This window comes from Schistocerca serialis, chromosome 1 (assembly GCF_023864345.2).
Source record: "Schistocerca serialis cubense isolate TAMUIC-IGC-003099 chromosome 1, iqSchSeri2.2, whole genome shotgun sequence".
Classification (NCBI taxonomy): Eukaryota; Metazoa; Arthropoda; class Insecta; order Orthoptera; family Acrididae; genus Schistocerca; species Schistocerca serialis.
In genome coordinates, this window is record NC_064638.1 from 272,172,009 (window position 1) to 272,195,595 (window position 23,587).

The 23,587-nt window shown below is 38.3% G+C and overlaps 1 protein-coding gene across 4 annotated transcripts in view; it reads right to left on the bottom strand.

Moving 5' to 3' along the window:
• Positions 1–23,587, bottom strand: part of LOC126467730 (uncharacterized) — a 216,203-nt gene that overhangs the window by 48,372 nt on the left and 144,244 nt on the right. For all 4 annotated transcript variants that reach the window (XM_050096491.1, XM_050096490.1, XM_050096489.1 and 1 more), the window contains 2 exons: positions 15,766–15,887; positions 1,229–1,394 (listed from right to left, as the gene is read on the bottom strand). In XM_050096491.1, the coding sequence (XP_049952448.1) occupies positions 1,229–1,394; positions 15,766–15,887 (288 nt within the window). The remainder of the gene's footprint in view (positions 1–1,228; positions 1,395–15,765; positions 15,888–23,587) is intronic.

The window sequence follows — 23,587 nt, forward strand, 5'->3', positions numbered from 1 at the left end:
AACCCTATCTCTTTAAGGTTTTCCTGGCACACTTGACTGAACCATGCCTCCTGACCCTTTCGTTTTCCTAGAATTTTGAGCAAACAAAAGCAGTCAGATAAGGTGTATTCCAATCATGTGTGTCAGCAAAAAATGAAGAGAGAAAGTTGGCTAGGAAAAGGTGGTTAGAAAACATGTCCAGAGTTAAAAGACAGGTACATCCTATTAAGGAAGGAAACAGCAACTATACCAAGGCAGCAGAAAAGGAAACAATTTCAAGTGATACAAAATAGAATGATCTCACAGATGATTGTGACTTGTGACAGAATTCAGTTCACTGCTACGACACTGGGAAAATTGAGTCAGTCTGCAAATGAGACATAGTACACCATTTGTGCCTCATATCTTGGAATAATGCTTAAATGTATGGGATCCAAACAATACAGGACTAACAGGGGATACTGAAAGAAGGGTGGCACCATTATGGTCACAGGTTCATCTGACTCACGGTAATGTGTCATGGAAATGTTGAAAAACCTGAAATGGCACAGAGATGAAACATCCAACCAAAGCCTACTTAGGAATTTTCAAGAACTAGTTTTAAGTGATGTGTCTGTATTCTATATATTCCTCATCTCTCTAATTATCACTCCTGTAGGGACTTTGAAGACCAGTTTAGGCTAATTACTCATATAGAGCCATTTATGTATTCTTCACTCTTGCAGAGCCATTTATGCATTCTTCCTCTCTCCTTACGTAATTAGAAAGGGAAGAAACCCTAACCTGTGGTACCTCAATAAGTACCCTTTGCCATGCAGTTTACAGTGGTTTGTAGTGTGTGTGTGTGTGTGTGTGTGTGTGTGTGTGTGTGTGTGTGGATGTAGAAGTTGTCGGAATTAGAAAATTTGGGCAAGACAGTGGTTAACAACCTGCTCCAAAGTCTTTTTCATTCTTCCCAGGGATACACCATTATGACAGCTACTCGGCTACCTTTGGTCCATCCTGAGTTTTCAAGAAGGCAATTAAAATAATTCTTTCAGTGGGTCAGGGAACTGCCTTGCTTCATATAAGAAATTAAGTATATCAAGGAGCATATCATTAGTATGTATTTCTATATAGAAAAGTTTATAATCGTATTAGTAAGATGGCACCAGTAAAATTATTACAATCAGCAGTGATATACAAGTGTCCTCTGATTGAAGACGAGCTACTCAACATAGTATTTGCATAGCCTTTTTAAAGTACTTACTTGCTAAATTTTTATGTTTTTTTGGTTTATTTATCTTGTACTTAACGTTGTTACCAAATCTGCAAGTTGGTAAAGTATCATTTTTAACTGATGTGTTACAGTTGTTGTTATCCACCGACACCAATTCAACTTTCACGCCTAAGCGAGAAAATATTTGACCAGGAACCTGTACATGAACAAACATGAATTCTATTACATTATGTATCAGATGTTCAACTTTCAGATAAGGTGCAAAATTTTAATTTCTTTAGGTCATTCAACTACAAATGGCACAGAAGTGTAATCATTCACATTTAAATACAATAACATTTGTACTGCCTTAAAGTATTAGAAATTATGGTAGATGTCAGCTCCTGCACCTTAAACCCCATTTTCCCCATTCTTGGAATCCTGTGGCCAGACGTATAATGAATAATCTATATACAATGACTATGCTGCTGAATTCTAACCTGTAGATTTGAGTTTAATACTAAACTGTATAGTGAGGCCATGTGACTTTTGAAATAAATCATTAAGCAACCTCTTAGCACATAACAATGAGGACTAGTTAGTAAGCAGTGAGTATTCATTATGTTAAATGAAGAAATCAACTGGAGCAAAACTGAGAACAGATCCTTGAAGCATTTGTCATGGCAGTTCAGAGAAAGAAAATGTTAATAAACTGTAACTGCAGGAGCATCCACAGAAAGATCCTGGAAGTAGTCTCGCTTACAAATGGTAACAATGCCCAAATCATACTAGGGACAGAAAGCTGGCTGGAACCAGATGTTAATAACAATGAAATACTAAACACTGACTGGAATGTATATTGCAAAGATAGCTTGAATGCTGTTTGTGGAGGTGTGGTTATATCCGTAAATATATACATACACAGATTAGTACACGATAATTTGAGTGGAGATAAGCATAAAAGGTGGATCAAACATGGTCATCAGAAGCTTTAATAGACCCCATGCTGCAGCAGCGGTATTGGCGGAACATTTGATGACAAACTTGGAAAATTTTCATGTAAATTTCCAGATCCTGCTGTAACATTAAATGGAAATACCAACTTACCAGCTATACAATGCAAGCCCCAGTGATTAGGGCAGGTTGTAGAGACAGGCAATCATCTGAAATGGTTCTATATGCCTTATCAGAAAATTGCCTTGAGCAGTTAATCAGAGAACTGACTCTTGAAGATGAGATCTAAGATCTGCTGGTGACAAATGGGCCCAAAGTTTTCCCACTCATTTAGGGCACAACAGAGAATCACTGATCATAAGGTCATTACAGCTTCACTGAATGTGGATGTAAATACGAATATAAAAAAAGGTAGGAAGATCTTTCTGTTTGGCAAGAGTGACACGAAACAGTTTTCAGATTGCCTGAGTTGTCAGAATGAAAATTTCATCTCCAGCACTAACAATGATGAGTGTAAACGGACAAAGTTCAAGAACACTGTACAATATGATTTAGATAGGTATGGGCTGAGAAAGTTGTGAGGGATGGAAAAGACCCACCATGGTTCGAAAGCCATGTTAGGAAGATGCTACAAAAATCAACAAGTCTCTCTGATAAACAAAAACTAAATAAACAAAAACTAAATAAACAAAATTAGAGTAATATGAGCCAAGCTTTAAGCATTCAATGAAGTAAAATTCTGCCTACCGAGTTGATGAATAATCCTAAGTAGTTTAAACCAGTAAACAGATTGAAGCTGTCTATCCAAACATGCCATGACCATAATGGAATTAAAATAATGAAGGATATACAAAAGACCAGTATTAAATGTCTTTTCCCAAAACTGTTTCACAAAGGAAGATTTCACTGTGATACCTCCTTTAAATCATCACACCAACACCAAAATTGCTGATATGAAAGTGACCATGGTATAAAAAAGCGACTAAAATCACTCAACAGAGAAAAGGCCACTAGACCTGACAGAATACCAATATAATTTTTCATAGAGCAGCAGTGTACAATATGTCTCTGAAGAATTGAAGCGTTCCTTATTAGGCGGGGGGGAGGGGGGGGGGGGGGGGGGGGGGGAGCCCAGCCCAGATGATTCCCAATTTCAAGAAGCGTCATCAAACAGACACATAAAATGTCAGTTTGTTGTAGAATTTTTAAACATGATTTATGCTTGTGTATTACTTTATGGAGATCAAAAATCTCCTCTGTAGGGATCAACAGAGGTACTGAAAACAACAATCATGTTAAACTCAGCTCACTCTGTTCATCCACAAGACCCAGAAAGCAGTATATACTGGTATCCAGATAGATGCTGTTTTCCTTGACTTCCATAAGATGTTCAAAACAGTTCTGCACTGCCACCTAATGAACAAAATATAGGTGTATGGAATATCACGCCAATTGCATGACTGGACAGAAGAATTTCTAGCAAACAGAACACTGTATGTTATTCTTAACAGAGAGAAGTCTTCAGACATAAAAGTAACTACACAGAAAGACCCATTATTGTATGGTCACAAAACAACCACTGGAAGCAGTTACTTCCATAAAATATCTAAGAGTATTAACACAGAGTGGTTTTATGTGGAACTACCAAATAAAACTACTCACGGAAAAGACAGCTGCCATACTGTGATTCATTGGAAGATTTCTAAGGAAATGCAGTCCTTCAATAACAGAGGTAGCTTAAAAAATTCTCATTCAATCAGTACTTGAATATTACTCATCAGTATGGGATCTGTACCAGATAGGAGTGATACATAAAATGTAGAGAAGGACAAAAAACAGCAGTGCATTTTGTTACAGATTCATTTAGTAAGCATAAGAGTGTTAAGAAGATGATCAATCAACTCCAGTGGCAGTCACTTACGAGAGGTGTTCTGCATCTTGGTGTGATTTACTGTAACAAGTTCCACGACCTTAGAGTCCCCAAAGATACTGCTTCCTCCTACATGTATATCACAAAAGGACTACAAAGATAAAATTAGAGAAATTAGAGCACACACAGAAGCTTAATAACAATCATTCTTCCCACAAACTATTCGCAACTGGCACAAGAAAGGGAGGATATTACAGCAGTACCATAATATAACACGTACAGTCAAACATTCCCACTTAGTTTTGTTATACATTGCAAGAACAGCACAGCAGAGAGTAAGCTACACTTCTTTTTTACAATAAGGAGCACATGCAGAGAACCCCCCCCCATCTTTACATTTCTCTCCCCCTGCCTCCCTTTCCTCCCCCCCCCCCCCCCCCCCCCAATCACCTTCTTCCCACAATCACACTCTTCCCACATCTCTCTCTGTTGCATGCTCTGTACTCTTTTCGTCTTGGTGTGCAGCCACAGAGTCATTTGTCCAAAGACCAGCCACAGAGTTATCTGTCCAAAGACCTGCCTCCTTCCAGTTACCCTCTCCTTCCATCCCTCCCGAGCCCCCTCCACCATCTCCATTAGCTCAGGCAACTGCTCTCAATAATTGAGTATCAATAATTAGTCTTGCCATGGCCACAGGATTGTGTGTGTGTGTGTGTGTGTGTGTGTGTGTGTGTGTGTGTGTGTGTGTGTGTGTGCGCGTGTGTGTGTGAAAGCTAGTGCGACTGCTGTGTTCCATGCACTGATCAGCTACAGGTGATGGGTTGTCTTCCTCTTATTTTATGTATGCTTTCTGCTGATGGCGCAAGCATATAAGTCACTTGGTCTAGATAAGAAACATTTCAGTCAACATAGAAAGTTCTATGAGAAAATTCTCAGAATGGTTCACAAAAAACAAACTCATTGCAAATACTGAATTCAACTTCCATTTATTTCCACCATCTAGCCAAATGTCTTTCAGAGAAGATTAAAATGGGACACTAATGTAAATAATTTGTGAAAAAAACTCTCATCCATGTGCCATGGTCTAAGAATATTAAAGCCTACATTAAGTAAAACAGTGGTAACGTATAGCATACATGTTTTTAGAATGAAAAGAAAAAGAGCTCTAATTATAATTTCTGATCTTAAAAAGATAAGAGTCCTGTAAATTTCACTTTACTGAGCTTGGTATTTTGAATGTCCCAGACTAATTCATTTTTTAACTCTCTTGTTCACTGGGGACTACTGTACCAGAGAAAAATCAAGTGCACACCAAACATATACCAGAATACTATCCTGTCAGAGAAGCATAATTAATGTCGTCGTGAAAATACATAAAATCTCAGAGGAAATAAAATTTGCTACTTATCTAACATTTAAAATGAAGCTTAAGGTCATTCTAAGGAAGCACTTTTCTTGCCTGTAAAAGAACTTCTGAATATGTAAAATAGATTTTAAGAATAGGTACCAAATTTCAATCTGCCAGCTATTTTTGTTAATACTGTGTATTTCTGTATCCTTGTGTTGACCTGCCTTAAACAGTTACTTTTAAACTTAAATTATGAGAATATCTACCTACTTACTTTCACTTGTTTTGCTGATAAAAAAATATAACTGTAAACTCATTTTGACCCAATCAATACCCATCTATGGTGAATGATAAAAATCAACCAATTAAATGAATGAATGAACAGGATCCTGTTTGGGGATGGCTGGAAATCAGCAAAACAGGGTTCAGTTTCCGCCTTGAGCTACCCTCGATCAGTGTATTATTTTGATTCAACAATATCTGCACGATGATTCCTGTGGTTTTCGGTTTTCCCATCTATAGGCACCTAGCCCTACCTTTGACACAACACTCTGTTAAGTGAATGATTAATGATAGATCCTGTACTTCCTGTAGACGAGACTGTTCCACAGGACAGGTTATTACTTGAGGTACCTCTAGTACATAACTCTTGGAAGTCCTCCCAACACACCCATTTGCAGCAACTTTTAGTCACTTTACAGTAATCAAGGCACTTTTCATCCCAAAACTGAGAACAGTATTCACAAAGTGGGATCCACTGCGGCTGGTGAAGTGTTTCATGGAATAGTAGACAAACAGCTTTAAACTAAGCTTGCCGATTCTCTTATTTCTGGGTCTGTTATGCTACAACTTTTACTAGTCCCCTTTCATAACTGAATCTATAAGACCCAAAAGGAGACTTCTATTATGGCAGCAGAAAAAACATGAAAACATTAAACTTTTTGAGGCTATGATGGAAAAAAAGGGCCGGAAAACAGTATTAATTTGTGACAACAGACACCCCTGTGGAAAGATAACATTAAACACAACAAATGTTGGTTTTAACATCTGCTATAGTAATTTTAAATCACAAATGTACATTTACTATGAAATGTGTTATGTACAGAACTCAAAACTTACAAAATTCTCAAAAATATGTATTTATTCATGTAGATATACAGGGTGTTACAAAAAGGTACGGCCAAACTTTCAGGAAACATTCCTCACACACAAAGAAAGAAAATAAATGTGGACATGTGTCCGGAAACGCTTACTTTCCACGTTAGAGCTCATTTTATTACTTCTCTTCAGATCACATTAATCATGGAATGGAAACACACAGCAACAGAACGTACCAGTGTGACTTCAAACACTTTGTTACAGGAAATGTTCAAAATCTCCTCTGTTAGCGAGGATACATGCATCCACCCTCCGTCGCATGGAATCCCTGATGTGCTGATGCAGCCCTGGAGAATGGCGTATTGTATCACAGCCGTCCACAATACGATCACAAAGAGTCTCTACATTTGGTACCGGGGTTGCGCAGACAAGAGCTTTCAAATGCCCCCATAAATGAAAGTCAAGAGGGTTGAGGTCAGGAGAGCGTGGAGGCCATGGAATTGGTCTGCCTCTACGAATCCATCGGTCACCGAATCTGTTGTTGAGAAGCATACAAACACTTTGACTGAAATGTGCAGGAGCTCCATCGTGCATGAACCACATGTTGTGTCATACTTGTAAAGGCACATGTTCTAACAGCACAGGTAGAGTATCCCGTATGAAATCATGGCGGTGAATCGAGGAAGTACACTACATACCGACGAAACTAAAATGAGTTCTAACATGGAAATTAAGCGTTTCTGGACACATGTCCACATAACATATTTTCTTTATTTGTGTGTGAGGAATGTTTCCTGAAAGTTTGGCCGTAACACCCTGTATACAAAAATTAGGGGTGAATGACAATTTTTTGAACAAAACTACACTGTATAAAGCACCAACACTTTTCAGCATCCGGAAATACTCAATAATATACTTTTTTCTTTTTGGATGAGGATGTTGTGATGATGTCTTCAGTCCAGAGACTGGTTTGATGCTGCTCTCCATGCTACTCCATCCTGTGCAAGATTCTGCATTTCCAAGTAACTTCTGCACCATACATCCTTCTGAATTTGCTTAGTGTATTCACCTCTTGATATCGCTCTACAATTTTTACCCTCCACAATTCCCTCCAGTACTAAGTTGGTGGTCCCTTGATGCCTCAGACCATGTCCTACCAACCGATCCCTCCTTCTAGTCAAGTTGTGCCACAAAGTCCTCTTCTCCCTAATTCCATTCATTACCTCCTCATTAGTTACGTGATCTATCCATCTAATCTTCAGCATTCTTCTGTAGCACCAAATTTTGAAAGCTTCTATTCTCTTCTTGTCTAAGCTATTGTTACACTCCATACAACTACTTTCCCGACACTTAAATCTCTACTCAATGTTAACAAATTTCTCTTCCTCAGAAACACTTTTCTTGCCATTGCCAGTCTACATTTTATATCCTCCCTACTCTGACCATCATCAGTTATTTTGCTCCCCAAATAGCAAAACTTATCTACTACTTTAAGTGTCTCATTTTGTAATATAATTCCCTCACCGTCACCTTATTTAATTAGACTATGTTCCTTATCCTCATTTTCCTTTTGCTGATGTTCATCATATAGCCTCCTTTCAAAATACTGTCCATTCCGTTCAACTGCTCTTCCAGGTCCTTTGCTGTCTCTGACAGAATTACAATGTAATCGGCAAACTCAAAGTTTTTATTTCTTCTCCATGGATTTTAATTCCTACTCCAATTTTTTATTTTCTTTCCTTTACTGCTTGCTCAATGAATAGATTGAATAACATCAGGGATAGGCTACAACCCTTTCTCATTCCCTTCTCAACCACTGCTTCCCTTTCATGCCCCTCGACTCTTATAACTACAATCTGGTTTCTGTACAAATTGTAAATAGCCTTCTGCTCTACAAATGCTAGAAACGTAGATTTGCCTTTCCTTAATCCATCTTCTAAGATAAGTCGTAGTGTCAGTATTGCCTAATGTGTTCCAATATTTCTACAGAATCCAAACTGATCTTCCCCAAGATCGGCTTCTAACAGTTTTTCCATTCGTCCGTAAAGAATTTGTGTTAGGATTTTGCAACTGTGACTTATTAAACTGATAGTTCGGTAATTTTCACACCTGTCAGCACCTCACCTGTCTCATACATCTTACTCACCAAATGGTAGAGTTCTGTCAGGGCCGGGTTTCCCAAGGCTATTAGAATTCCTAATGGAATATTGCCTACTCCCGGGGCCTTGTTTTCACTTAGGCCTTCCAGTGCTCTGTCAAATTCTTCACGTAGTATCCTATCTCCCATTTCATCTTCACCTATGTCCTCTTCCATTTTCATAATATTGCCATCATGTACATTGCCCTTGTATAGACCCTCCATATGCTCCTTCTACCTTTCTGCTTTCCCTTCCTTGATTAGAACTGAGCTCTTGATATTTATACAAGTGGTTCTCTTTTCTCCAAAGGTCTCTCTAATTTCCTTGTAGGCAGTATCTATTTTACCCCTAGTGATATATGCCTCTACATCCTTGCATCTGTCCACTAGCCATCCCTGCTTATCCATTTTTCATTTCCTGTGGATCTCATTTTTGAGACATTTGTATTCCTTTTTGCCTACTTCATTTACTGCATTTTTACATTTTCTCCTTTCATCAATTAAATTCAATATATCTTCACTTACCCGAGGATTTCTACTAGCCCTCGTCTTTTAACCTACTTGGGCCTTTGCTGCCTTTGCAATTTCATCGTTCAAAGTTGCCCATTCTTCTTCTACTGTATTTGTTTCCCCTGTTCTTGTTGGATGGGGATACTATCACTAAAAGCTTCTAAAAATCACAAATTAAATTTACAATTGAAAAGATAGTAACAATTTTGTGCAGCATTCACAAATATTCAGAAATACAGACTTATCATGATACACATAAGTGGTAACATGATAAAAGCAAACAGTAAAATATTAGGATCTAGAATTTCGAATTTGACCCATCACGCACACGCAATCTAACACAAAAGGAAATTTGTTGTTGGCTTATATATGTAAATAAATGTGTTAAATGTGTGGATGTTTTACGCAGATAAATTTCTAACATATTCTACACTAGTGTGCCAAAGATGAACACTAAATGTCAGTTTTTCTCACCAAAGTCACATAAATTGTGGGTCACCAACAAAGCAAGGTTTCTGCTTGAGGTGGCTAACAATGCATCAGTTATATTCCAACTGTATGTTTTGGGCACTGTGTATGTTTGATGTTAGGTTAATAAGTTATTACCTTCCTCCATAATCCTTCCAACATCTTGTTCACAAAATATGGTCTCATTTTATGGTCTTGCTTAACTTTTGGATATTAGTACCTTTGTATATGACAAAACTAGTGACAAATATGATAATGAAAGTAGATGATTGGCCAGTTAACAGGAGTGGCCTGGTACAATTGTTGGTTGAAACTTCCATAAAATCCCTGCTGCATTAGAATTTCAAAACACTGAAATTCAATCCTCAATTTTGAAACAAATCATGAATTAAAATGAAGTCTGTAAAAACCTAACAGAATAACTACATAAACTAAAATATGTGCTATGTAATGGAATTTTAAGCAAATAAAAAAAGAGAAATATACTGCAGGATGAACCTTCTTTATCTGCTCTTCTACCTCTGCCTCCATTCCACCGTTGCTTTCGTAGCCAGCTCTTCTTTTTTGGTTCCTTTGTTACTTCCTTTTATCATCCTAAGGTCACTTTATTTCTTTTTTTTTTCTTTTGATGTTCAGTTTTTTCAGTGTTCCCCCTCTATCTATATGATCCTCCTATCCCCATCCCATCTTCCTCCATCTAATACAATCCTATATATCCTTACATCTGGGAACAATCCCTGTATTCACACATGCTTGCCCCATTTGCCTTCTTCATTTCCACACATCAGCAGTTATCACTGTCATATTTATGCCACTTATCACTTTATCTTTAAGATGAGGGGTTATCTGACCTCTCAGTCATTTACTTTCCTATTATGACAACAGGAAAATCTGAAATGCTTTAAATGCGAACATTTTAGGTTAGGCTTTACGGTGATTTTTATTGACATTAAATGAAACAACAAGTTTACTGTTACCAGTCACAAGTGATAAGAATTAACTTGTTTCATTTAATATCAATAACAGTCACAGTAAAGCCTAACCTAAAATGTTCGCATTTAAAGTATTTCAGATTTTCCTGTTGTTATAATAGAAAAGTAAATGGTAACAGTGAACTTGTTGTTTCAGTTAATGTCAATAACAGTCACGGTAAAACCTAAACTAAAATGTTTGCCCAGTCAGGCAATCAAGGCTATTTTCGAACGGTGACTGGTAACAGTAAACCTGATGTCTCATTTAATTAAAATCTGAAATGTTTTTGAGGTTATGGAGACTAACTGCCTGTGTTAATTTTGAATAAACATTGATCCAAACTCTTCTGCTTTCTTCAGAATCTTGCTTTATGCCATTTTCTAACAGGCAAACTATGAAACAAATCCTAATAACATCTTAAAGACTCCAGTTAAAAACTTTCACTTTACAAGCAACAGGACAGAAATAACTGTAAACTTAAATAGTTAAAAGTTGATTACTCATTCGTAAACTGTATCTCTACATTACTTTTATACTGGAGGCCACGATATAGATAATGATTTGAACAAGAACCCAAGTACATGTTACATGAAAAAACAAGTAAAAGAATGTGTTTCACTTGGCCAAGTGTCATAGGTGAAGAAGCAACAGCAATTTGCTGACTCTTATTATATTTATTAGTTTTGTCATTCTGTATCCAGCAGTTGTAGGATAGTAAAACACATTGTTTCGTGTGTTTGCTCCTGTGGCTGATAACAATTCCTGTAAGTCTTGTTACATTGTTTCCTATTCAAATTATATACTATTCAGTGGCTGTTACCTGGCCCAGGAGTTTGTAATGGGAAATTTATGAATGCTTTGTATACTGTACGCAAAATATATTATGCAGTTTACAACTAAACTCCTATTAAGTGGGGCAAATCCTGAGTTGCTGATAACTGTCAACAGCACACTTCAACTTCGACACACACCAAGCAGAGTACACTACTTCTTGTCTTTGTGTGTGCTCTACAGTTCAAACTCTCAACATACTGTCATTGTACAATGAAAAGTGAAGAATGGTATCAGTTATCTGCAAGTTGACTAGAACAATCCTAACAGTATGTCAGATGTTCACCACAAGGCAGCAAGTTACAAATTTATAAATACTGGCACACTAGCAGTGTACAGATAGTCACTGCACTAGCAATTCCCAACAGGGGGTTAGTTAATTAATTAGTTAGTTAGCTACATGTTCCACTGATCAATCTCACAGTAATCGTTATGATGTGGAACGTGTCAAGTGCAGCTATAGATTTATTTATTCCCATTTATTCCCATTCATTCCCATCTATAGTATAGGAGGAGTTGTCAAGAAAATATGGTTTCAATTTATTTTTGAAACTATTACTGCAGTCTATCGGGCATCTTATTTCATCTGGTAATTCATCAAAAAGTTTTACAGCAGCACATTTTACCCCTTTCTGTGCCAAAGACAGGTTAAGTAGAGGATAAAGTACATCTTTCTTCTTCTGGTATTATAATCATGAATATCACTGTTGTTTTTAAAATGGTCCATGTTGTTGGGAGCAAATTTCATTATTGAGTAAATGTACTGTGAGGTGGTTGTAAGAATTCCTAACTTTTTAAACAGATGCCTACAAGATGTGCGACAATGACCCCAAACATTATTCTAACCACTTTCTTTTGAGCAACAAATACTTTTTGCCTAAGTGTTCGGTTACCCCAAAATATTACTCTGTATGACATTAGAGAGTGAAATTATGTGAACTGTATTAGTTTACTAATTTCTATATCCTCAAAATTTGGCAATTACTCTGATTGCAAAAGTTGGTGAACCTAGTCACTTCAGGAGATCCACAATATGAATTTTCCAATTAAGATTCTCATCTATATGTACACCCAAAAACTTAGTATGCTCTACCGTGGCTACTGACTTCTGTTGATGTGTTATATTTATTGAAGGAACTGTACTCCTTGCACCATAAAATTGGATGCACTGTGTTTCTTCAGAGTTCAGAGCTAACCCACTCACAGAAAACCAACTAATAACTTTCCCAAAGACGTTATTTGTATCATTTTCTACTGGACTTTCTTTTGCTGGATTGATGCTTGTATCATCAGCAAACAGTGTCAGTTTAGCTTAGAAGGGAGGTCATTCAGATATATCAAGAACAGAAGGGCACCCATGATCGAACCCAGAGGAACACCTAATGTATTTTCACCCCAATAGGTGAAGTGGCAAACTTCCTTAAATCACTTAAACCATGTAAAGAAACATTTTGCTTCCTGTTCTGTAGATATGACTTAAACCACTCACATGCTGTTCCATTTATACCACAGAATTGTAATTTCTGTAACATAATGTCATGGTTCACACAATCAAATGTTTTGGATAAGTCACAAAAAATTCCTATTGCTGACATTTTACTATTTAAATTGGGCAGTGAAACTGTATATCACTTTCTCAGTGGAACAGCATTTTTGAAATTCAAAATATGGTTTACTAAGTATCCCATTACTGTTGAAATGGCTAACCACTCTGGCTGTATTACTTTCTCGACGATTTTGAAAGTGCTGTAAGCATGGATACCGGATGCTAATTATTGACATCTGTGGTGTACCCTTTCTTGTAGAGAGGCTTGACAATGGTATATTTTAACTTGTCAGGGAAAATACCTTGATTTAGTGATGCATTACATATGCAGCTCAGCATATCAGCTGCAACCGCTCCACACTGTTTGGGCATTTATTTTTTGAAGATTTAATGATTTTCCTTATTTCACAAGATGTTGTTAGGTGAAAATTAATCTGACTAAAATTTCTTAAAACTAACTCTTCCATGTACTGCTTGGGTTTTTCTTTTGCACTATTCTCACCAATTTTTCACCTACACTTAAGAAATGGTTGTTAAATACATTAGCTACTTGTGTACTGTTGGTTAAGAGGGTCTCATTCTCTATAATACTAATACTACCTACCCTAGTGGTTACTTTTCTTGTCTTCCTTCTAACAACATTCCATATTGATTTGATTTTTTTGCCAGAGCTTTTAATTTCATCTCTAACATACATATTTCTTGATTTTCTGCCAACTTCTCTCAATACGTTACAACAATTTTTATGTGTAAAATTATTTCCAGGTCTTTATAATAGCCTTGCTGTCTCATGCAGTTTTCTTTTTCCTTCTGAAGACACTTTAATACCTGTAGTAATCCAAGGTTTCTTTGAAAACTGTTTGGTGTTACATTGAGTAATTCTTTTTGGACAGCTATGTTCAAAAAAGGATATAAATTTATCATGAAATACGTTGGATTTATCATTAGCTTTTGGCTCATTATATACATCTCCCCAATTAACATTACTTAAACTTTCTCTGAAGTGGTTGGGCAATCCTACACTTTTACTTAATGATTTCTGAACTGTACATTCTGCTAGGTTTTGTAAGTTAATCGCCGGCCGGAGTGGTTGAGGGGTTCTAGGCGCTACAGTCTGGAACCGCGCGACCGCTACGGTCACAGGTGACCGGTCATACTCGGTTATCCGCATGTCCGGAATGGAATCCGGACATCAGACATGGGGCGAGTACATGACCGAGCCGAGTTGAGTGGGGCCGGGCACAAGCGGCTCGGTCCCCGCGTCAACAGGCGAGCCGTGATCGGTCAGACACAGAGCGTTGCAGCACTCTACTCCTGACATTTTGATGAAATGAGTTGATACTAGCATTAGCTTTATCCCCATTTACTGTACATGAAGCTTCTTTTATTCTATTTTTCTTCATTGTTGTCTGCCTGGACTTTGGCTTTACCCTAAAAAAACCTGTCTGCCTGGTCCGATTACCCTCAGGGATCATCCCTTGTGTGACTGGGAGCCCCATTACAGTATCTGCAAAGTGAACTTATCTTTTCCCTTCCTATTTACGTGCAGGCCAAGTGTAGTGTATCCCCATCTGTCAATAGCATCAACTGGAACAACACTTACTTGACATTTTGCTGGTGCCAGGAACATCCTGTTCAGCTCAACTTTAACATTCCTTACAACAGTGTTTACCCAGGGCTGATTCATGGTGCTGAAAGACCTCCACAAAGCCTACATCTATGTGTCCAGTTTCTGCTCCTATTTTATCCAGTCCACTCCTAATACTATGTCTTGGATTCATAGCCACGTTGTTTTTGGGTCTGCCAACTATAATTATCTGATCTTCCTTTTCAAAGTCCCTGCTAGCTGACCTGAGTTTTCTGTCACCTGGCTAAGGCTAGCACTTGGTTTCGCAAAACTTGTGACCTGGTACTGTGCACCCAATTTCTTCTGAAGCTGCTGGCTTACAACCCTCCCATGACTGCTACCTGGAAGCAGAATTCTTCTTTTCCTATTCTGATTTGATCCCAACCTGTCTTTTTTCTTTAAGATAATATTCAGTTTCAACCTACATTCAATTACATCTGGATGCAGCCCTTCCTCTAATACTTCAAATAGAAAGCCAAACTAACTGAATTTCAAAAGTATTTTCAACAGTTTCCCTTTTTTGCCCTATGCTTGCCTCTTTTTCTCAGCATCCCATCTTTTGTCTCCCTTAACCTACATAATTCAAAATTTGCGTTTTCTTATTCGGCCTTAAGGGCATAAATTTTTTTCTCTTGTTCAGAGATTTTTCTATCTTTTCTACATAACCTACATTGCCATGGAAGAGCCTCTTTAGCTACCCCCGTTTCCTCACCACTACATTCGCCGCAATGAAACCATAACCCACAGTCTTCACAGAATACCCATTCCTTCAGATTTCTACGGCAACTACCACATTTGTCACACATGGTTTGATAGAAAAATTTACACAAAAATGAATACTTGTATTTGTTTTCTGTAGTTGAGGTACAAAAACAAATGAAATTCATTGCTGAATGAAGTTGAAGCATGTTAATAACATATTGGTCACAGCAAAAGTCTACAAAAGGGGTTGTAAATTCATAAATGATACGTCTCATCTGATTTCAATAATCATAATACCAACATTATAAACTTATCAGCTCACCAGTTAATGTTGCTTCACTAGCATGAAAACATGTATAATTTACCCTCATAGAGAGAGAGAAGTAGTAACATCTCTCATACTTCATGTCAATGCCCCTTCATAAGAACTGTATGGCCTATTAATATACATTATTTCTAGTTATTAATCCAACATACTATCTTTTCAACATTTATTAGAAATGTTAAACTGGAAAAAATGCTTACTCTCTCATGTTGCGAATTATTTTCAGCATCATTGCTAGAGTTATTGAAGGTATGAGAGGAAGAACCTTCATATAAACAGCTGTCAAATGTGTGTGCAAATGGTTTAGACAACTGCTGAGTATCTGAAAGAAAGAAACATTATCACTGATTCAAATTTTATGGACTGAAGTCTGAAAGATCATAAGTTTTTTTGTGTTAACACACTCAATGTAATTAAACACAAACTTCAAAACTAGTAGAACTTACTCTAATCATCACCAAATCAAAAGTGAAGTTTGGAGGGTAAATTTCCAACCAATTCTCAGAAAAACAAGCTTAAGACAAGATGACTGTCTATCATCATTACTGTTCAACTTTGCACTGGAGTGTATAATGAGACACTGGCACAAGGTTACCCTAAAGAACATAAGAATTGGAAGTGTAAAAAGTGATATAAGTTTAAACTGCTTGCAATTTGCTGATGACCTTGCTCTCCTACCAAACAACATTCAAGAAGCCAGACAAGAAGATAAATCACAATGATTTCGAAAATAAGATGTCAACTGAACTGAGTAAAAACCCTAAGAGATTTTGGTCGTATTTAAAATCAGTAAGTGGGTCAAAACCATCTATTCATTCTCTCAGCGACCACTCCGGCACCGAAATGGGAGATAACAGAGAGAAGGCCAAAATATTAAATTCAATCGTCCGAAGTTGTTTCACCGTGGAAGATCGTAACACTGTCCCTGCTTTCAATCGTCATGCAAACATCGTAATGGCAGATATTGAGATACCCGATTGCGGAACTGAAAAGCAGCTACAATTGCTTAGCAGTGGAAAGGCTTCAGGACCAGATGAGATACCTATAAGATTCTATAAATATTATGCGAAAGAACTTCCTCCCCTTCTAGCAGTAATTTATTGTAGATTGCTTGAGCAACGGAAGGTACCTAATGACTGGAAAAAAGTGTAAGTCATTCCCGTTTTTAAGAAGGGCGGTACGACAAATCCACACAATTATAGACCTATATCATTGACGTCAATCTGTTGCAGAATTATGGAACATGTTTTATGCTCAAGAATTATGATGTTCTTGGGAAATGAACAGCTCCTCTGTAAAAATCAACATGGATTCCCCAAACAGAGTTCCTGCGAAACTCAGCTCGCTCGCTCCTCATTAGTTATTCCATCTACTCATCTGATTTTCAGTGTTCTCCCACAGCATAAGTTTCAAAAGCTTTCATTTTCTTCTTGTCTGAACTGTTTATCATCCATCTTCCAGTTCTGTACAAAGCTACAGTCCAGACATATACCTTCAGAAGAGACTTCCTAACATTTAGGTCCATATTAGTGTTAACAAATTTCTCTTTACAAATTTCTATTTTTTAGAAATGCTTTCCTCAATATTTGTATTCTGTATTTTATATCATCTCTGCTTCGGCCAGCATCAGTTATTTTTCTGCCCAAATAATGAAACTGGTTGACTACCTTTAGTGTGTCATTTCTTAATCTTATTCTCTGTATCACCCAATTTGATTCAACTACATGCCATTATCCTGTTTTACTTTTGTTAATGTTCTTGTTATAACTGTCATTTAAGACATTATCTATTCCATTCAGCTGCTCTTCAAAGTGTTTTTCCATCTCCGACAGTATTACAATATTGCCAGCAAAGCATAGAATTTCAATTTCCCCCCACCCCCAATGAACTTTAATCTCCTTTCAAAATTTCTCCTTGATATTCTTTACAACTTGCTCAGTGTACAGATTGAATAACTTTGGGGTAATCTACAACTCTGCCTCGGTCCCTGTGACAAAGCAAGCTGGGATATTTTTACTTCCCCTCTTGCCCTTTTGCCATCTGCCTCCTTAATTTTTTTTTTTTTTTTTAATTTTAAGTACTTATCATTAACATATGTGAATATAATCCTGCATTTTCATAAAAGAGAAAGGTTGGCCCTTAGTATTGAAGAATATAACACCAGAACTAATTTTGTGGTGAGTTTTATGTATGTAATTGATTTTCCAATTTATTTTGACTATTAGTAGTTAATATCTTTCATTGATGTACAACAGGAAACTATTTTAGCAGTATGTGGTTGGTCACCTGCTAACTATTAATGAGGCATATGAGAAATTAGAACAGTAGTGCACTGGCCAAATAACTGTATATTATTGGGGGGGAGGGGGGGGGGGTTGTGAAAAGTGAAAGTAAAAGACTGTGAAACACAACTGTGCATCTGTCGGCTACATTATTTACAGTAGTCAGTGTCTGAATCCACAACCCATTTTTCACCCAATGTAGCTACACAGCACATCAACACGAGGACAACAAACGAAGAAAATAAAGCAGCCGAGCACTGCTTCATCCCTTCTCAGTTATTACATCCATTTTGTGTTCTGTGACTCTTACAACTTTTATCTGTTTTCTGTACTACCTGAGACAACTTTTTGCTGTATGTATTTTATCTTCGATACCTTCAGAATGTAAGAGAGTGTAGTCCATTCAATATCGCCAAAAGCTTTCTACAAATGCTATAAAAATCGGCTTGCCTTTTTTAAGCTTCAAAGCCAACTGATTTTCCCCAAGGTCAAATTCTACTAGCTTTTTCATTCTTCTGTAAACAATTTGCAACACCCCCAATGAACCGTGGACCTTGCTGAGATAGGGTGCTTGTGTACCTCAGTGATGCAGATAGCCATACTGTAGGTGCAATCACAATGGAGGGATATCTGTGGAGAGGCTGCCAGACAAACATCTGGTTTCTAAACAGTGGCAGCAGCCTTTTCAGTAATTGCAAAGGCACAGTCTGGATGAGTGACTGATCTGGCCATGTAACAACAACCAATGTGTTGATGCTGCGAATGGCTGAAAAAAAGGGGAAACTACAGCTGTTACTTTTCCTGAGGGCCTGCAGCTGTTCTATGTGGTTAAATGGTCATGGTATCCTCTTGGGTAAGATATTCCAGAGCTAAAAAAATCCCGTGTTTAGATCTCTGGGTGGGGACTCTCAGGAGGATGTTTTCATCAGGAGAAACAAAACTGGCACTCTATGGGTCAGAGTGTGGAATGTTAGATCCCTTAATTGGAGAGGTAGGTTAGAAAATTTAATAAGGGAATTAAACAGGTTAATGTTGGGTATAGGGGGGTTAGTGAAGTTTGATGGCAGGGCTTTTGGTCAGGGAATACAGCGTTATAAATACAAAACAGGCTTAATGCAGGAGTAGGTCCAATAAGGAATAAGAAAATAGAAATGCATGTAAGCTACTATGAACAGCACAGTGAATGCATTGTTGTAGCCAATATAGACATGAGACAACACCCACCACAGTAGTACAAGCTTATATGCCAATTAGCTCTACAGATGATGAAAAGATTGAAGAAATGTATGATTCAGTGAAGGAAATTATTCAGATAGTTAAGGGAGAGGAAATGGAAGAAAAGTAAAAATGGTAGGAGAATATGGAATGTGGTAAAAGAATGGAATAAGACATTGCACAGTAGAATTGTGCACAGATCATAATTTAATCATCACCAACACTTGGTTTAGGAATCATGACAGACATTTGCATATGTGGAAAAGACGAGAACAGCAGAAGGTTTCAGAGAGATTATATAATCATAATACAGAGATTTCAGAACCAGATTTTAAGCCGTAAGACATTTCCAGGGGCATATGTGGACTTCAACGGTAATTTATTGGTTATGGGCTGTGGATTAAAACTGAAGAAACTGCAAAAAAAGGTAGGAAATTAAGGAGACGGAACCTGGGTAAGTTGAAAGAAACAGAGGGTGTTGAGAGTTTCAAAAGGAGCACTAGACGACAATTGATTGAAACAGGGGAAAGGAATATATTACAAGACAAATGGGTAACTTTGAGACTTGAGGAAAGAAGAAAGTATAAAAGTGCAGTGTATGAAACTGGGAAAAGAGAACACAGACATCTAAATAATAGACTGACAGAAACCGCAAATGGCTAAACAGGAATGGCTAGAGGACAAATGCAATGCTCTAGAATTGTGTATAACTAGGGTAAATATACATACTACCTATAGGAAAATTATAGATACCTATGGAGATAAGAAACGCAGCTGTATGACAGTCAAGAGCTCAGATGGAAAACCAGCACTAAACATTGAAGGGAATGCTGAAATGTACGAACAAATTAACTTGAAGGCAATATTATGGAAAGGAATGAGGAAATAGATAAAGATGAGACGGGAAATAAGATACTGCAAGAAGAATTTGACAGAGCACTGAAATACTTAAGTGGAAACAAGGCTCCTGCAATATTACTGAACTATCAGTTTATAAGTCATGGATGCAAAATATGGATTCAAATTATTTACAGAAGAGTGGAAAAACTGGTAGAAGCTGACCTCGGGAAAGATCAGTTTGGTTTCTGGAGAAATGTAAGAACATGCGAGACAATACTGACCCTACGACTTCTCTCAGAAAATGGCTTAAGAAAAGGTATATTCACGTTTATAGCATTTGTAGACTTAGAGAAAGCTTTTGGCAATATTGATTGAAATACACTCTTTGAAATTCTTAAGGAAGCAAGGGTCGAATACAGGAAAGAAAAGGTTATTCACAACTTCTACAGAAATCAGACAGCGGTTACAAGAGTCAAGAGGCATGAAAGGGTGTTGAAAAGGGAGTGAGATCTGCTCACTGGGCAAGTTGTGAAGGAAAACAAGGAGAAATTTGTCAGAGAAATTTAAGTTCAGGGAGAAGTGAAAAGTTTGAGATTTGCTGATGACATCGTAATTCTGTCAGAGACAGAAAACGGGATTGATGACCTTGCCATTTGGTCCCATACCCCCCCCCCCCCCCCCCCCCCACCGCCCCTGCCCCAATCAATTAATCAATCAAAGACAGAAGGACTTATAAGAGTGACTGAATTGAATAAAGAGTGTTAAAAGGAGAATATAAGAAAATACCGATAAAAGCAAAACAATTGTAATGGAATATATTCAGATTACGCTGGTGATGTTGAAGTAATTAGATTAGGAAATGAGAGATTTGCTGTTTGAGCAGTAAAATTACTGCTGATGGCTGAAGTAAGTGAGGATATAAAATGTTGACTGACAATGGCTGGGAAAGCATTCCTGAAGGGAAACTTGTTAACATCGAATATAAATTTAAGTGTTAGGAAGTCTTTGCTGAAGGTATCTGTCTGGAGTGTAGCAATGTATGGAAATGAAACCTGGACTATAAACAGTTTAGGCAAGAAGAGAAAAAAGCTTTGGAAATGTGGTGTTACAGAATAATGCTGAAGACTAGGTGGGTAAATCACATACCTAATGAGGAAGTACTGAATATAATTGGGGGAGAAAAGAAAATTTTGGAATAACCTCTGTTCTGGGAACATTGGTGGACATTGTTAACTTCTTTGAAATATCCTTCAGCGAGATCAGTCTTCTCCAATAGTCACTGAAATAATAAAAAGTATGACCTCAGAGCCCAACAACAGGCATCATTCATTCCAAAATCTGTTGCTGCTTTCACGCTGTTCCCTTACTGAGTTCTGTACGATCTTCTTTGACATGTTTGATGTGATTCCTCCCACCCAACCTCATTTCAGTGGCAACATTTGGTGGACTCATGGTGAAACCTGTTGCCATTTCCCTAAGAGGGACCATTATTCACCATACATGTGAACAGTCGATGATTAACAACAAATCCTTATCCTTTTTTGCACCTGGATCCACTTTGCCCCTCACACTCAAACGCACACGTATTTCCTCTCAGGTGAACTGTGTTGCACTGGCACACCTTCAGTTTCAGAGGAATGTAGCACCTAAGACTTGTTTGTTAAGGGAATGTACACTGATCAGCCAGAACATTACAACCACTTACCTAGTAGCTGACATGTCCACCTGTGGCATGGATAACAGCAGTGACACATCATGGCATGGAAGCAGTAAGGCCTTGGTAGGTCACTGGAGGGAGTTGGCACCACATCTGCTCACACAAGTCACCCAATTTCCGTAAATTCCAGGAAGAGTGGCCAATGAGCTCTGACGGCACAGTCCATCACACCCCAGATGTTTTCGATCGGGTTCAGATCTGATGAGTTGGGGGGCCAGCGCGTCAACTGGAACTTGCCACTCTGTTCCTTGAACCACTTCATCAGACTGATGGCCTAGCAACATGGTGCATTATCTTGTCAACAAATGTCACTGCAATTGGGAAACATGATCATCATGGAGAGGTGTACATGGTCTCGACCAGTGTATGATATTCCTTGGCTGTCATGATGTCTTGCACGAGCTCCACTGGACCCACGGATGCCCACATGAATGTTCCCCAGAGCACAATGGAGCCACCGACAGCTTGTCTCTGTTCCACAGTACAAGTACCAAGGAGCTGTTCCCCTGGAACATGACGGATTCGCACAATCCCATCGGCATGATGGAGGTATCAGTATTCATCATACCTTGCAATGCCCTGCCCCTGCGCCAGTGTCCAGTGCTGAAGCTCACATGCCCATTTCAGTTTTAGTTGCCAATGTTGTGGTGTTAACATTGGCATATAGGTGGGCTATCGGCTGCAGAGGCTCATCATTTGGACTTTTCGGTGCACTGTTTGTTCACACACACTTGTACTCTGCCCAGCATTAACGTCTGATGTTAGTTCCATCACAGTTTGCTGCCTGTCATGTTTTTTCCAGTCTTCCCAGCGTATGACGTCTGACATCTGTAATGAGGGGTGTCTGCCCAATCCCACAACATCTGGACATGGTTTCACCTTGGTTTTCTCACATATTGAAGACACTTACCATTGCACTCCTCAAACACCTGACAAGTCGTGCAGTTTCCAAAATGCTTGTGCTGAGCCTCCTGGCCATCACAACCGCCCTCGGTCAAAATCGAATAGATTGCATGCCTTATTATTGATATTAAGCTGTTGGTCATAATGTTCTGGCTGATCAGTTTTTGTAGTACCATGAGTTCTCCCCACATTCTGCCTTTCCTGTACAGAGCCCTTAAACTTACCCATGATATACTACTAGTCAAGTCAGTGAGTGATGATAAATAAGTCCTGTATTTCCTGTAGAGGAGAAAGGATCCACTGGAGTTTTTAGTTCTTGAGGGACATTTGATATATCTCGTACATGCTTACCAGTAGCCTGTCCAAAACACCCATTCACAGCAGCTTCAGACCATGTGACAGTACTTTGCGCGATTTCAAACTGCGTATGAATGATAGCTAGTGTATTCTGTGCCCAACAACAACATTCACATGCAGACTGTGTTGTTGGTACTGCAATGTTTTTCTGTACAGTAAACAAATAACTTTAAGTTTGCTGATCGTCTTTCAGTGTCTTGATCTGTTACCAAGGGTGAAAACATTATTTTAAAAACTGAACAAATAAACATCTGATAAGTTGGTTTGTGCTGTAACAAGACAAATACCTGGGTGAAATTTACGTATTCCCTGATGCTACTTGTAACTTAGGGATGTGGACTTTTATTTAGTGAGCCTATCCTCGATAACTAATTCAGGTAGGTAATGTTCCACATTCTGGCCTTTACAAGCCTAACACACCCAACTGACCACCCTATAATCTTCTACCAATTGAGACATCAGATGCAGTATGGAAGGGCATGTGGTGAGCAAGTCTCTCTTCTGGTTGTTGTAGGGTTTCTTAACCTAGGAACCATTACTGATTGGTTGAGTAGCTCCTCAGTTGGCCTCATGAGGCATAGTGCACCCGGTTCCAGTCTTCCTACCAAGGAAAAACCCCTGGCAGTGCTGGAAATCGAACTCAGGTCCCTCGCCTGGCAGTCAGCCATGCTGACCACTCAGCTTCAGAGGCGGACAAGTGAGTCGTGT